Genomic DNA, 17,127 nt, shown 5'->3' on the forward strand with positions numbered 1-17,127 from the left:
AATATGATAGCTGTGTGGCCAGCAACAAGCCAGAAGTCTGCACTAAATTCAGCACAGCCTCCCTTTCTGTACAGAATTGTACACACAATCTGAGCTCTAGATTGTTGATGACTTTGACACTGGACTTCTTTTTTCCTGTTTGTTTTGACGGGGAAGAGAGATGAAGGGTTGTGCTTTATTTGTGTTGGGTTTTAACAGGAGAACAGCCTTACCCCTTGTGGGCTTTCAGACAAGTTTATTACAATACTTCCCCTTGGTGACAAACTGGAGTTTCTGAATTTGCACTGATGCTTTCCCAAAGCCAATGCCTCAAAATAATCTATACCTTCTGCCTCCTCACTAACCACCACACAGGCTTATTCTCTTCACAGACCCAGATGGAAGAAAAGTTTCTTGAGGAGAATTGCAAGATCTGATCCCAGGAAAAGGAATTAGAATTCTAAAGAATTAAAAATGAAACAAAACAAGCAAACAAAAAAACCAGGCATCCAAAGTAAGGCTTACTTCCTGCAAAACCACAGCATCACAGGATTGCCACAGCTGGAAAAGACCTCTAAGATCACCATACCCAACTGTCAACATCCCCCCAGTAAAATATGTGAAGTATATTTATCAATATCTATATCACTGTGCCCACTAGAGAATATCCTGAAGTGCCTCCTACACATGGTTTTTTAATACTTCCAGGGATGGTGATTCCACCACCTCCCTGGGCAGCCAAGACCTAATTACTATCTCAGCAAAGAATTTCTTCCTTAGATCTTGTCTAAACCTCCCTTGGAGCAACTTCAGGCCATTTCCTTGAGTCCTCTCATTGGTCACTTGAGAGAAGAGGCCAGCACCCACCTCCCTACAACCTCCTTTCAGGTAGCTATAGAGAGCAGTAAGGTCTCCTTTCAGCCTCCTCTTCTCCAAACTAAACATTTCCAATTCCTTCAGCCTCTCCTCATAAGACTTGTTCTCCAGACCTTTCACCAACTTGGCTGCCCTTCTCTGGACTCTCTCTAGCCCCTCCATGTCCTTTTTGTAGCGAGAAGCCCAGAACTGAACACAGCACTCGAGGTGCAGCCTCACCAGTGGGCTGGTGAGTGCACAGGGGCACCATCACTTCCGTTCTCCTGCTGGCCACACTATTCCTGGTACAAGCCAGGATGCTGTTGGCCTTCTTCACCACCTGGGCACGCTGTTGGCTCATATCCAGGCAGCTGCTGACCAGCACCTCCAGGTCCTTTTCTTCTTGGTAGCTTTCCATCCATTCCTCCCCAAGTCTGTGACATTGCATGAGGTTGTGACCAAACTGAAGGACCTGGCACTTGGTCTTGTTAAACCTCATTTTATTGGCCTTGCCCACCGATTCAGCCAGTCCAGGTCCAATGCAGAGCCCTCCTACCCTTGAGGAGATCAACATTCCCACCAGATTTAGTGTCTTCTGCACAGTTAACTGAGGAAGCACTCAATCCCTCACCTAGATCACTGATGAAGACACTGAGCCCTGGGGAGTGCCACTGGTGACTGGCCGCCAACTGGACTTAACTCACTTTACTATAGCTCTCTGGGCCTGGCCATGAAGCCAGTTTTGAAGCCAATGAAGACTACAGCTGTCTATGCCACCAGTTTCTCTAGGAGAATGCTATGGAAGATGACATCAAGGGCTTTATTGAAGTCCAGGCAGACAGCGTCCCAGCCTTTCCCTTATCCACTAGGTGGGTCACCTGGTCACAGAATGAGATCAGGTTGGTCAATCAGGACCTGAACCCATGCTGGCTGGGCCTGATCTCCTGCTTGCCCTGCACTTGCCATGTGTGCACACTCAAGATGAACTTCTCCATAATTTTTCAGGGCACCAAGGTCAGGCTGACAGGCCTGTAAGTCTCTGGATCCTCCTTCCAGCCCTTGTAGATGGGTGTCACACTGGCAAGCCTCCAGTCATCTGGGACCAAATATAATTCCTTCAAAAAGAAAATACCTTGGAACAAGTGATGCCATTCCTTTGTCTGCAAGTCTCTGTGCTGCTCTGGCTAAGCTTCCTCTAATGTTATACATTTTTAAAAGAAACATGTATTAGACATATTGATGCATCTTATTCAGTGCACATGCAACAAGCCCAGATGCTTTCCAGGTCCCTATTTTCTATAGCACCATCTTATCACAAAAAAAAATCCCCCTCCTCAATATTGTTTCTCCAGTTGCAGTCTCTCAGTCAGCCCTTTGCTTTTTGTTCAGCTTCTGTCAGCTCTCCCAGTTTGCATTGGTTTCATCCCCACTGTGAAGCAACAACACCAAAGACACGTCAGGCACAAACAGAGCAGGAGCTTATGGTTCACCAAGGTTGCAAAGGAAGCCTGGCACAATTTTAGACCACAAAGAAACCTTGTGGCATGCAGCAGGGAGGCAGTCCAAAAAGCTGGCACAGCATTGCAGGTGTCATGTAAAGCTTTCATGCTGCACTGCTACACTGGTATACAGGGGGATGGCAGGGGCGAAGGAAGAACCAGGGTTCTGAAGGGATTAACTCATAACTGAAGAACAAAAGGCACATAAGTTTAGTGTAACTTGAACAACCAGCCATTTCAGAGATATATTATAGTTCCAAATGCAGAACCTCAAGGCACTTTATACCATGACAAGTAGGTGGCTGCAGAAGCTCAGACAAGAGCAAGAATTCCCTCAAAGACTGTGCATATCATACAAGATGAACAGAAAGTATCCACTAGATTCATCTGCACAGGCTGGCAAAACTTACCTCTCAATTAAAGGTCCAGCTGGCAGCAAGACCATTTACACATCACCACAAGAGCAACATCCAGCTGCACTAACCTGACCCACGCCTGGCCTGGGCACACAATCTCATTTTTGCTGAATTAGTGAGAGCACATTATAGTTATGTACACAGAATTTGTGCTTTTTATGCCTTCAGTATGCCACCAGCAGGAAAAGTGACAGCACCTGATCATGCTGCCTTTTCAGAATTAATTCAACAATGTTTCTAAACAATCTGAACCAGAGAGCAAGTATATAGCAGATCAGCAATTCACATCACATGGCCACTATTTTCTTAAACTTATCACCAGCAGTCCTAAAGCTGTGTTTGGTGCACCATCAAACTCTCACAACAGATAAGGTGGAGAAAATTTTTCAGTCTCCCATACAGCAAAGTAATAAATACTTGTGGAGAATGAGATACATTCTAATTCTAGAACTGATGGAGAGAAATAAAAATAGCCTGGATGACTTCAGCAGAAAGATGGGAAAAAAAATTATGAAGAAAAAAAGTAGTTTCCAACATTACACAGTGCCAAAACATGTATTAACATTCTTGTTGGTTTGTCATTAAAAATACCATTCAGTGTTTTGCTGTCAATTTGCGACACAATTTATGTTGTATAAATTCCTCTGTATAAAATCACACAGGAATTATCAGCCTTGGGCATGAGCTATTCATGTACACAAGTCAGAAGACTTCTGCAATAAGGCATATTAATAGAAAAAGAGCACCCATTCTGACATATAACTGTTACCTAAAAAAAAAAAAAAAAAAAAAAAAAAAAAAGAGGTTCTCTCCTTCAGTTGACTTGACTTAAAATACATAAATCAGATAGAGTACATATTATTCTCATGCCCTGGGTGACATGAGGGCTCTAATGCTGCAGACAGTACACAAATACCTCTAAGCACGAAGTCCCAGCCCAGAAAAATCCCAACATAAGGACTGAGCAAGAAAACAAAAAATGAGGGGAAATAATATACCAGGGGAGAAAAGAAAATGATCCAACTGCTGATGTACATGCTCTGAAGTACCCGCTCTTTTCTTTCTTATCTTTTAAAATAGATCCCATTCTTTCACATGTCAGTCTCATTCTGGCAGTAAGTCTGCAAGAAATACAAGCCAGCCTGTGCATATTCTTCCATGTGCCCCACACAGGTCGCCTACAACAGACCTGACCAGGGTCCCAGAGGGGTCAACAACAAAACACGACCCCAGCCAGCCCTGGATCCAGCCAGTGAATACAGCTTTGTGCATTAGAAAATGCATGCTGGAAACACATTTGCAATTTTTAACCACGAGACTCTTCTACATTTTTTAATTGCCACATAAACAAAAGTTCTGTGCCACTACCTATTCATACTATGCAAAAGCATTCTGGAATTTTGTGTCAGTATGAACTTTATTCCTTTTAGAAAACAGTAATGATGTTGAATTCTTTCTGTTACGTGCAAAACATAATGTAGCACAGTGTGAAGCAGCTTGCCATCAGAGTTTTGATCAGTCAGATAGCTTTGATAATGATGCACATGAAACCTACATACTAGTGAAGACTGCAGTAACCACTTGCCCTTTATCTCTAGGCATATAAATAAAATACTTTAGGAAAAAAAATTATAATTTTTTCCTGACAAAAAAGATGATTCACAACTTTTCACTTGTCTCATCAAGTGTTTACAGAGTCCCTCTGCCTATGGACTATAAGCATTTTGCAGCAGATGTGCTCAAATTATTCCTGGACACACTGCTAAAGCAAAAATAAACCCCTATTTGTCTAATCGCCTTTTGCACAAGCCCCAGTGCAGAAACAAAAATTTTAGAAACATTCAGAAGTGTGTGAATATTAGAGTGCACTTTACCGTTGCCTTCAGCTGGAACAACATCAGTAAACACAGAACACTTCAGAAAACTCTCACCTTTAGAGTAAAAAGACTTCTGAGTTGCTCACACAACTAGCAAGTTGCTCACACAATATTAAATTAATCCAGTCCCTGGGGACACACCAAAACCCTCTTTGCAAATTGAACTTTTGATCACCCTTTGCTTTCTGATCTTCTCAACAGGACTCTGACTCCTAATCTGAAACTTTTCTTTCATTTCCTCTGCTGTATTCCTCTGCCATGCATATTCTGAAACAGGCCTGGAAATAGTTTATGCAAAAGGTCCATGATGAAACTCCATAGTTATTTTTCCCCGTCCATGGCACCACTGGCAAATGTGCAGATGGCACAACAGTACCAGGGCTAATCCAGTGGGGGAACACGAACACCAGCAACATGGCAAGGCAGGATGGATCTCTGGCAGCTGTCTGGACAGAGCTTCATTCCTTGGCCAGTGTCTACTGCCTAATGTCATTTTTTACTGGATAATGAAATTAGCTTATCTGTGAACTAAAACATTTTATAATTGATTCAGCTTCACCATGTTTCTCACCTACAGAAATCCAGGTGGTTAAACTGCCCAACAATACAGCAGGCTTTGCTTTGAAGAACCTTAAAAAATGAGTCCAGGAATTTGCTGTTCTTGTCTGTGCTCTTTGGTTATGAAATACAACCCTTATTTCACTTTTTCCTCTATTATTTACTCATACATCTTCTATAACAAGGTACGTGTGAATAAGCAGTCATGTTTTCAAGTGGGTCCCACAGAATTATGCAAACTCAACCCTGAGGAACCACAAGATCTCAACCGAAGAAAGCAGTACAGACAGTAACAAACCTGGCTGTAGCCTAGGTGTGGATGGGGTGCAGGCTCACACATGCATATAAACTAGCATATGAATTCAGGAGTGCCTGGAGTGCTCCAAACCCTCGTGGGAACAGCCCTTGAATTCAGTTGCAGGACAAGAGGAAGAAGTTGAGACATTTCCTCCAGTTCCCATTTATTCTCAGAGGGGAGACAGCTGTGAATGATGACACGATACACATCCCTCCCTCTGCACTCCTTTTTTGGAACTGTCAATGAGATGGGATGCACCTCTGCTGATGGGACCTGCCATAAGCAAGTTATATTAGAAGCAATTTTCACTTACTGTGAAGACAGAGCAAACTACCACACACATTTCACAAGGATATGTTTAGCTTCAAAACAGATCACAAAGGAAGGATACTGCCCCATTGTAGCATCCTAGGTTAGGATCTCAGAAACCTGGATAGGACGGTGTTTCACTACAGCTTTCTTATATTTAAGGCACCTACTGCGCTTTACTTACACACACCCCTCATTTACACCTTTTTTGTAAATTCAAGTTGTAAATTCAAGTTGAACAATACCTCCTGACTACAGAAGAGCACTCTGCGGAACAGTGCACTATAAGGACCAGACCTTGACATTTTTACAGTGATGGAAAACAGAGGCTGACAGCATTAAGCTAATATCAGATTGCCCAAAGCAAATCACTAGCCCAAACAAATAGCCAGAAGTGCAAAGAATAGGTATAACCATGCAAAGTCCGGAAAGACCACACTAAGATTAAGCGCACTGAACAGAAAAAAAGTTAAGGAAAAAAAAAACCCTAGAGAATTTGACATGCTTGGCACTCTGCAGACCCAGCCCAGACAAAGACCTGGGCTCATCCAAGGCGGGAGCCTCCAGGCACTCAGATGTTTCAGGGCTGCGAGCAGCCTGGTGCCCTCAGCTCTCCATGACACAGTCAGAGGAAAATCTGATGAACCCTTGCTTTTTGTAGGATTACAGTACATCAGTATTAAATATTGAATACACATTGCCCCTCAGTTTAGGAACAATATCGAGGTCCTGGAGCAGGTCCAAAGGAGGGCAACTAGGCTGGTGAAGGGACTCCAGCACAGATCCTATGAGGAGAGGCTGAGGGAGCTGGGGCTGTTCAGCCTGGAGGAGGCTCAGAGGAGACCTCATCACTCTCTACAACGCCCTGAAAGGAGGTTGTAGCCAGGTGGGGGTTGGTCTCTTTTCCCAGGCAACTCTCAGCAAGACAAGAGGGCACAGTCTCAAGTTGTGCCAGGGGAGGCAAGAATTTCTTTAGGGAGAGGGTGATCAGACATTGGAATGGGCTGTCCTGGGAAGTGGTGGATTCTCCATCCCTGGAGATATTTAAAAAGAGACTGGATGTGGCACTCAGTGCCATGGTCTGGTAACTGCAGCAGTAGTGGATCAAGGGTTGGACTTGATGATCTCTGAGGTCCCTTCCAACCCAGCCAATTCTATGATTCTATGATAAGCACCTCTCCCTCCTTGGCACCTAAGCACCACCAAGAACCTTTGTGTAAGAAACACAACCCGTCCTCGAACAAGAACAAAGCAGCAAAGATACTTAAGAGGGAGAGGTTTGGTGTAGCAGAATCCAAAAGAAGTTAATTAAGAATTGATCAGTGGTTGTAGGCAGGAACATGCAATACCTTAAGAAAGTGCATTTTGAGAACAGTGTAGGACCAAGTGAAAGATTTATTTTACTGGAATTCTTCAGTCTCAAAGCTGGGAGTCTATGTTTCTGCCTCTTCCCAGGGAATTAGCATCCAAATACTTCTTTGGAAAAACAGAATCTACACATAACCTCCAGCATCATCTCCTTGGGAGATGAGGCCCCTCTGATCTCTACAGGAAACTGTTGTGGATATCCTCTATGGCTCAGCATTGCTACTTCTTTCTGCTACTCCCACAGGAAACATTTATGATGCTCTCAGCAGAGAGTAATTTACAAACTTCTGAGATTACTTATTTTCTGCTCTTGAGAGTTGAGTACTCCCACAGTATGTTTGCCCCATGTCAGCAAGATATTTCTTTGCTGATGTCAAGTATCAGTGATGCTCATATGTAATGTTTCTTTAAAGCAAACCCCAAACAAAATGCAGTCACCTGCCATTACATAAGAAGGAAGGCTTTTTCATCAGAAAGATTCATTTTTCTATGTCAGAAACTGCTTCAGAAGAAGGAATAATTGCCATGCATAAATTCTTTTGAGATACTAAGGTGCTTCATCAAATATTTTGCTTTTTATCTTTCATGGACAGGCTTTTTTCCCATCTACAGTTAAAACAGCAGCTGCCTAAAAGGCAGAATGATTTTATTCCATATACTGGTTTTAGTACACTATGAAATAAAGACTCAGCTTGCCGCTCTACTTACAGAAAAAAAATGGGTAAGTATAATTTAATTTGTATCACTTTAAAAAGTTGCATTTCAAGGGGCAAAAGGTATTTAAAGCTCTGCTTATTTAAACAATATTATTATCTTCTGAAAGAAGAGATATCATGTAGGATGTTTCAATTTATCATTGCCAATGCTAAAAACTAGACTAGCTTGTAAGGAGTAATTTTATGATTTGATAAAAAGTATTTTTCTGTCTAGAAGCCGGAAACAGGCTCCTCAAATTAACTGAAAGGCATGTACTTCAAATACTTAATTTTCTGTTACATTATCATTTATTTTTTTAAACTGTGACATTTATGTGTGTTGTAACTAATTATAATTGTATTGATGCAAAAAAACCCCTACATATAGAGAGAAATGTATCAAAATTATACATTTTTGAAATTGTGTAATTTAATAGAGTATTTTAAAATTGTATTTCACAAAAATTATATTGCCCAGAAAGGTTCTTGAGCTTTGTGAATGCATTCCCCCTTATATAGCAAAACAAAACAACAACAAAAATACAACAAACCCCAGAGATCACTCAGTCATCCAGGTTATGCATACTGTTTTGCATATGCAACAAAATTCAGTACTAACAAAACATGACAATTTGAAGTAACAGTACAACACGGGTGCACCCTTCAACTGTGTAATAGCTGCTCACATACAGCAAGTCAACAATGTACCTTGTATGTTATCTTTTAAGATGTGTACTATAAGCAGGTAATTCTCAGATAATTTGACATGCAATACAAGTATCTCAGATAAACATTCTTAGAATAAAGAAGAGTACAAAATCCAGTTGATACAGATTTTAAGGATGTTTAAATACAGTCTGAATTAACCTCCTAATTTTGGACCCAGCATATAGTGTAGGTTTTGTTCACTGAGAGATCTACTTTCTTAGAGGCTGGAAATAAGAGATTACTTCCTACCTTTTGATCTCCTCCACTTTTTCTGATGAAAGGAATGTGTTATGGCTGTACACCAACATTTTTATAGTTGCATGTCAACAGTATGCAATTGCTACGACATGGTATTGTGTAGTTCCATGTAGTTCCTTTATAAAAGACTGGAAGACATCAGATAAATACCTGGACTCACTGCAATGCAAGTCTATGTGATGTTCCTGCAGTCCTCCCAAGAGATGCTTTCTCTGCCCTTCCTTATGGATGAAGATTCAACAGATTTTAGGCAAACTCAGCTAGCCAGAAAACAGCTTAATGGAAAATGAGTAACTGAACAATCATAAAGGACTTTCATGTCTAATTTAAATGTTGATTTGACTGTGATCTCCAGCCACATCATGGAAATAAAGCAGGAGCAGCTGGAAGACATTTCCAGAACTGAGCAAGTAATTGGACCCAACAAAGACAAAAAAAATGCTTTTACTCAAGGACTTTTTCAAGATAGGAAGAACCCTCTGATACTCCCAGATACACAGATTCACATGAGGAACATTACTGTGACAAGCAAGGCTGTGAAGCTGCATCAGTTTCAGACACTAACTCACCAGAGGAACTGCATCAATCTCAGATGGGAAGTATGAGGTCTGCCAAGACCTCCCCAAGTTTCAGATGAAGGTTGAGACAACTTTGAATCCTCCAGAAAAGACCTGAAAGCTTTACATAACAATGTTCACACATACACACACACACACATACTCCTACACAAAATACAGGAGGCTGTTAAAAAAATATTATAGTCCCAGTTTTTGGGAAACTCACCACAGGTGTACCTGCTCCAGACCTCTAGAAGTCCTTATTTCACCACTTTTCTTGGGCTTATTGGAACACTGGAGACCTAGAGGAAAGACACCACCTCCACCTCCTCCTCCCACAAGAAAACAACTGGTGGCTGCCTAAAGGCAAATCCAAACCACTCTCACTGTTTTTTTTAGAAAGTTAGGAGACTCCTCTGGGATTTACCTACCTAGGCTGGAGAGAGGCTGTGGACCACAGCTAGCAAGTTACCAAAGCTCAGGTCTGGTACCAGCTCTCAATTTAGGATGAGTGTTCCCAAATAAATCGTATGCATCACTCTACAAATGAGTAATACACCCAAAGCCCTCTCCAACTCCACCTGATGAGTTCCCTGGTTCAAAACAGATGCATCACTATTAGTCCCCAAATACACAGCTTTTTATCACTCTTTTTTAAACTGGAGGAGGTAGCAAGTGAGAAAAATAAATCTCCCCATGTAATAACTGAATTGTCCTCAATATCAACTGACATCTCACAGTATTATGATGGTCACAGATTTATGCAGATTCCACAAGCCTATGTGTGGCTCTTAGGGCTGCAATCAAAATATTAAACAGAACCAGCTTTATGCATGATCCTTCATGGACTATAGAGCTGATGGAGCGGGTCCAGAGGAGGGCCATGAAAATTATCAGGGGGCTGGAACACCTCTGCTACAAAGACAGACTGAGGGACCTGGGGTTGTTCAGCGTGGAGAAAAGAAAGCTCTGGGGAGACATACTAGCAACCTTCCAGTATCTGAAGGGACCCTACAGGAAGGCTGGAGATGGACTGTTTGCAAGGCTCTGTAGTGATACGATGAGGGGGAATGATTTTAAATTAGAGAAGAAATTAGATTTAGATTGGATGTTAGGAAAAAGTTCTTCAACATAGGGCAGTGTTAAAATGGAAGAGGTTGCCAGGGAGGCAGTTGAGGCTATATCCCTGGAGATACTCAAGGTGAGGGCTGACAAGGCTCTGAGCAATCTGATCCCCTGTTTACTGCAGGGGAGTGGACTAGATGACCTTCCCTTGCAAGGGTTCCATACCAGATCTGCCTGATACAGTGACCCATAGTGATCCATGTGGAATTTTATCCATTAGTACCATGTCCTTGATTATTCATCTCTGTCAAAGTTTAAAAACCTTGCACCACATAATCAACATCACACGAGGAGGCCTCACAAATCCCCAGCCCACTTCCTCCTATTGCCTTTAAAGATATCCCACCTAATTTTTCCACGCCTGATATTTCCACTCTCAAGCTGACAAATGCAATGAAAACTGGTCCTGGTGCAGTAGCAATCCTTTATGTTCCTTCAGTACTCTGGGGTACAGAGTGTTTGTACTCCTCCATCTCCATCTCCAGCTCATCACAATAAGCAGAAAATTGTTTTGCTTCTATCTTTGCTTTGTCTTCTTACCACCCTTTTTGGAACACACTCAGTGCCTTCCTACTACCACCCTAGACACAAACCTACCTCTACTACTACCATTCTCACTGCAAACCACAGCAGAACAAGCCAGCCCTGGTTTGTTAATAATACTTACTAGATTGCCCAAGTTTTAATCCTCATGCTAACAGCACCAAGTAAATTAAGTTTATCGAATGCATGTTCTCACACCTCTTACTATCTAGTTTTGAACTCTCAGTTCATCTATTTTAAGCAATCACTTCAGGTTTTACAGAAAAAAAATTCCATTTAATTACAAACTTTAACTTACTCCCTTTTTGACATAGCATAACATTTCCTGCTTCAAGGAAGTGCAGGGAATAGTAACTTCAAATTTTTAGGGAAAAATCAGCCATAAATTCTGGGGGGGGAAAAGAGTGAGTAGTATCTCTTCACAGGAAGTAACTCTGCTTTAGAAAACTGCAGCTGCAACTACTGAAGGAGAAAAAATCATAAGGGGGAAATAATTTAAAACTTATTTCAGAGAACTGAGCCACAGTACTGAAAAATCACCATCCCTACACACGCCTCCATCAGACAGCAACGTTCAACAGCCTGCAGTCTCAGACAACCAGAGAATGGTTTTTGGTTTCATTCACCCTGCTTTTGAAAGAGCTGTTACCCAAATGAAAGGAGACTCTCTGGGCGGAAGCCTGGTGTAGCAGAACTTACATAAAGAGGTACTTCATGGCAGCTCAACTCCATTGTCACGGCATCTAGAAACAGAATAAACCAGTGGAATTATTACACACTGATCAGGGGGCATTCATGTCTACAAACAAGTCAACATTTTCTTAAATTAGGGAGGAAAAAAAGATGCTAAGTTTACCAGCTACTCAGTTGCCCCAAATTTCCCCAGAATGAGTAAAGGTTGGTGTGACAATGCCCATATGAGCCTGGAGGAGGAGTGGCTGGTCTTCGTTTACATGCTGTGTGCTTTTCACACAATAGATCCAGTAAATAAAAAAGGTCATGCTGAGCCCAGCCACTGAAATATTTGTAATTGCAGCCAATGAATTAGTGGGAATTGCAGCATTTCTTATCTCTAGAGTAAAAAAAATGAAGTTGACCCCAAGATGTAGTTGTAGCAACTTTTACTCCACACTATTTATTGCAAGTGTCTGGCGCTGTTTTTTTAGCAGCTAAGATACCTCAAAGGCAGGTTGCCTTAACTACCTTTATCAACAAGCTACTGATACAAGTTTTCACTGGAAAGTCTATAATTACAGTCATCATAGCAATTCTGATTACTATTATTCTACTTCAAACTCACTACATCGTCAAAATTCATACTCTAAAAACAATATTCCTGTCAAACGAGAAAAGTATACCAGAAGCAGCTCTGCATCTTTAAAACAGCAAGGTGGACCAAACAACTACACAGAAGTCATCTTCTACTTGCTGAAATATTCTGCAAAAAAAAAGGTTCATATCTTCACTCAGGTATGGCCTTGTTTTTACAGCTGAACAGTTTCTCAGAACAACAGTTGTGCAGCTCATTGCCTGTTAAAGCATAGGTAGAGCCTACTCTGAGTCAGGTGGGATTTGAAAAGTTCCCTGTCTACAAACTGCATAAACTAAATGTACAGCTTCAATCAAAACCAAAAATCCACCACCCCTGTACACACTTTTAAACAACAAGTTTGTTAATGCACACCTCCTGCTGCCCATCTATTCATCTACATTCGTAAGTTCCTCTATTCTTGAGGTTTGACTGCAGTATAATTTCAAAATAGAAGGCAAAATCACTGACTACAAATATTCAGGAAAAAAAACCAAACAAGACAAAACAAAAAAACAAAACAAAAAAACCCCAAACAAACAACAAACAAAATAATAAAACAAACCAAAAGAAATCAAAACCAAACTTTTGTATTGTAAGACAAAGGTATTAAAAAAGGTATTAATACAAACACTAATCCAGCCAGATTAGTAAGCAGTGACTTGGATAGAGGGGTTTCTTATTTTTTTGCAGGGGAAGGTGGTACCCCACAAATGACACAAAGGCATCTCACTTTGACAAAGCTCTGCAGTTTCCAGCAACAGCATCCTGAAGCCAATGTTAAAAGCAGCAGCATGGGAAGTGCTATCCTGCTTATACAGAAGAATATGGGGTTACAAGTGAAATTAAGAAATCGTGACATTAATTCCACTTGGCATACTTCAAGATAGAGCTTTTCACAAGTGTCACCTTACAGAACAGATGAAGGACATTAACTTCTGTCCCAGACCTGTCACCAACTCACAATTACTGCCACACATAGATAGTATATTTACAGGGCATCACTTCATGGCTGACTGCCAGCCAACTGTTTTACACCACTGCTCTATTCTGCTGAGTAAAAGCCCTTCAGCTGCAATGGTTCTCCCTCTTTAAAGGAAAACATCCAAACCCCGCCATCTTCTCTGCAAAATACAAGCACATTCAAACCATTATGCCAACAGTATAAGACCTACTCTTGGTCACTTCTGTTTTATGACTGTATTGACAGCCAGAGCCTCAAGGGACATATCAACATCTTCCTACTCTGCAAGGATGAGAAAGGCAGGTGTCTGGCCTACTAATCTGTTATACTGCAAATGTGAACAAGGTGGCATAACTTAGCCCTTCCTTAGGGGTATTACCATTGCACTGCCAGTACCATAAACTTCTTTTGTACTGGATAACACAAACATAACTCATTGGAGAGATGATGCCATCTTGACTCCAGTTTCCTTCACCCTTTGCTTGTGTCACACTATGGATCCCCTGGGAGTTTACACATTCAGAAATACTAAGCTCAATATGGACAGATAACATGAGGATTTAGCTTATCCTCAACCAGTATTTTTGACATGTGCTCCCCAAACAAACCAGGATCTAAAATGGTGTTTCCTGAAAACAAAGGGGTACCTAGTGGTACTCCTGCTTCTTGCAGAAGAGTGAAGGTCAACATACAGCACTAAGCAGCTTCTTCTATTTTTCTCACATTCTCAAGAGTGATGGTTGCAAAAAAAAAAAAAAAAAAAAAGAATTGTTCATGTCTTTCCTTCATCTGGGGCTTGTAGTAACTCAGCTGAGCTGCTGGGAGTGGCTGGGAGGGGCAGGAGGAAGAAGAAGAGGATACACATAGGGAGGAAATACTCAGCTCTGCCATGGAGCAAGCTCTTGTGCAACCTCCATTACAAAGCCAGGCACAGGAGGAGACACTATCACATGCACCCTACTCATCTCCTCTGTATGGCAAGGAGCTGTTCAGCTCCCCAAAAATCAGAGTCCCCAGTGCCCATGAGGTGCCGCGTTTCCAGTCCTGCTCCACACAGAGAAGGGGCTGCTGAGCTGCCCAGCATCAACACCTGATCTCTCCCACTGACATCTGTGCCTCTGACACAGAAACCAGCAGGACGGGCATCGAACAGGCAAACGGGTCATGTTTCAGTCACTGCCCACAAATACCGAGCTCAAGCCAACATCAGCGGTAGTAGGAATCACCTATACACAGGAAGAAACCCTCCTCAGCATCCGCTTTAGCAGTAAATTTAACAAAATAATTTACCGCGATGTGCTAGGAAAAGGAGAGATTTGCAGCCTATGTTTCAGTCAAGTAGAGGTAAAGGTAGAAAAAGAACAAAGATTTTGAAAATAATTTTATGTAACTAACTTTTTTTTCAATCTACAATCTCCCCTTAAACTTGGTGTCAAACAGTATTGCTGGTCTCCTGGCCAGCTCAAGTTATTGAAATGAAAATCAAGAAGTAGTTTGGGTTTCTACATGAGATATTTCAATAATCCCTCTAACACTTCTCACTTTGTAGATTTTCATTGGCTGCCAATTATTTGACTCTCATAGATCGAATTTATTTCAACATTACAAATTTTAGCATTTTATAGCCTAGTTTACCCAATTACCAAGACAAATTAAGAGAACAACATAAGGAAACAAAGCAGTGGAAAATAAAACATTAGGTAGAAGGCAGTTTTATGGAATTTTTTAATGGAGAAGACTTCAGTTTTCAAGTATTTTTACTTTGTACACACTGAAGAAATTGCATAAGGGAAATCATGATCTGAATCTCAGGCATTTCAACTGGTTTGCAAGGTGACCCTTCAGCCAACACTGTGACTACTATTTTGATGTCCTAGCACCTACTGTATGATTTCAGCATTTTCCTAAACACAAAAGGACACTTCCTGATTCCAACTTAAAACTCAGAACTCAACGTTCTCCTCCTTCCAGTCAGTAAAGCATTTACCTGTGGGAGAAAGACATAGAGAAGCCCAAGATAGGGCTCTGATGCTGCTCTGTGACCCAGCAGCCACTGGTTGGGACTTGACTCTTGACTTAACTCAAGAGTTAAAGCTTGACTTAACTGCAGCTGTAACCAGTCTCCAAGGCTCCTTAAGCAGTAGCAGAGCAGCCTGTGCAACTGAGCTCTCTTCCATTTCTTGACTGTGTAACATGTCACCATTATCACTATTTTATTTTTCTAACCATGCAATAGTCTGTGGTGGGTAGGTGCTACGTGATGGAATGGCCTCTAAGATGGGTACAAATTACTGTACATACTGTGTTTACATTTCTCAAATCTAAATATTCTTCAAAAACAGTGAGAATCCAGTGTGGTGCTCACAGATCAGCCAGTTTCCATTAATAATGTTCATCCCACTACTTTCTCTCAACAAGCACAACTCAAACAAAGTGTATTTTTTAATTTATAGCTTCTGCTGAGTTATATGTATGTACCCTAAGGCTTGCTCACAGCTTCCCAGGCACCAGGAACAGCAGTGCATAGACAACAGGTCTATGTGATAGGAAATGTTCTTTAACATGGAGATCCTTGCTCTGGACATGATTAAAAGAGCTTGGAGGAATTCAATGAAAGGAAAAAATAGAACGCTGACATTACACACCCAATAAACACTAAATTCCCAAAGTCAGAGTTTTACACATATACAGCCCAGATTTTTAACACAGTCTTTTTGTTTTTACAATTGGCTCTTCTGAACATCTAAAGCATGGGAGATGGGAAGAGTACAAAGTTTGGTTTCATTCAAAGTTTGGTTTAATTTTACAGCCTGAGCTAGCAGTTTCCGAAGCATACTCTTTCACTGCCTTCTAACAGTATTCAAACCAGGAGGTAAAACAAACCCTTGCCTATTAAATTTATAATGAAGTGGCTTGCACAAGTGTTGATTACTTTGCAAGTGACAGAAAAATGCAGCTAAATGCCTTTTAAAAGAGCTCTTTTCAACAAATGGAGACAAAAAGAAACGCAAATCTTCCTCAAAAAAAAAAAAAAAGAAAAAAATCCCCCTATCCAAGGCTATCATATTTCTTTAATTCGTTAAAGTCACAGCCATTTTGTGCTCCTTAACAGGGAAAAATATTTAGAGTCTTCATAAAAGGGTCACATTTTTTAACCTTTTAAAAATAGATTTTTACATAAAAATACTAAAACAACTCTAGAAAAATGCCTCTTAGACAGAAGCCTGTTCCTGATGTCAGCAAAATGCATTCTTTATGCATTCCTGTATTAACATCATTAATATAACATTTTCATTTCAGCTAAAAATAAAATGGGGCTCTACATTTTAGAAACGTGAAATGAGGGTTATAAATTACTGAAAGACAAAAATAAAACCAGAAGTATATGTAACCAATAAATATGCAGCCAATAAAGCAAAATAAAATCTGGACATGTGTCTCACCTCCCTTACTGCCCATTTTGACAGTGATAATAGCTTTCTAATGATTAATTTTTCATTGACTTTTATAATTTACTGCTCCCTAGTTTGAGCACTGTGAAGCCATGAGACCAGAGGAAAAGCAAAAATCCTGAATGAGTTCATACAGCACCGTTGTACTGTTTACTGACAAGGTAGCAAAGAAGTGGACCAGAAATGTTTGGTTCTACAAATGCATTTCATTCATTTTGCAGGGTTCTCTATAATGCTTCAACATCTCTCAGGATTGGCCATCCACCAGACTGCTGTAACTATTGAACAATATTTGGTATATGTGGTATATTTGGGATATACCTTGTTTTTAATGATGCTTTTGCAATTCGCATTACA

At 40.9% G+C, this 17,127-nt stretch overlaps 1 protein-coding gene across 11 annotated transcripts in view; it reads right to left on the minus strand.

Annotated features, from left to right (window-relative positions):
* The window catches only part of ARHGEF28 (Rho guanine nucleotide exchange factor 28), a 127,616-nt gene that overhangs the window by 108,466 nt on the left and 2,023 nt on the right, over window positions 1-17,127 (minus strand). For all 11 annotated transcript variants that reach the window (XR_011723155.1, XM_071729975.1, XM_071729976.1 and 8 more), the window contains exon 2: window positions 11,745-11,788. Coding sequence is in view for 9 of the 11 variants with exons in the window: in XM_071729975.1 (XP_071586076.1) it covers window positions 11,745-11,777 (33 nt within the window). In the remaining 2 variants the exon portion in view is untranslated. The remainder of the gene's footprint in view (window positions 1-11,744; window positions 11,789-17,127) is intronic.

This window comes from Heliangelus exortis, chromosome Z (assembly GCF_036169615.1).
Source record: "Heliangelus exortis chromosome Z, bHelExo1.hap1, whole genome shotgun sequence".
Classification (NCBI taxonomy): domain Eukaryota; kingdom Metazoa; phylum Chordata; class Aves; order Apodiformes; family Trochilidae; genus Heliangelus; species Heliangelus exortis.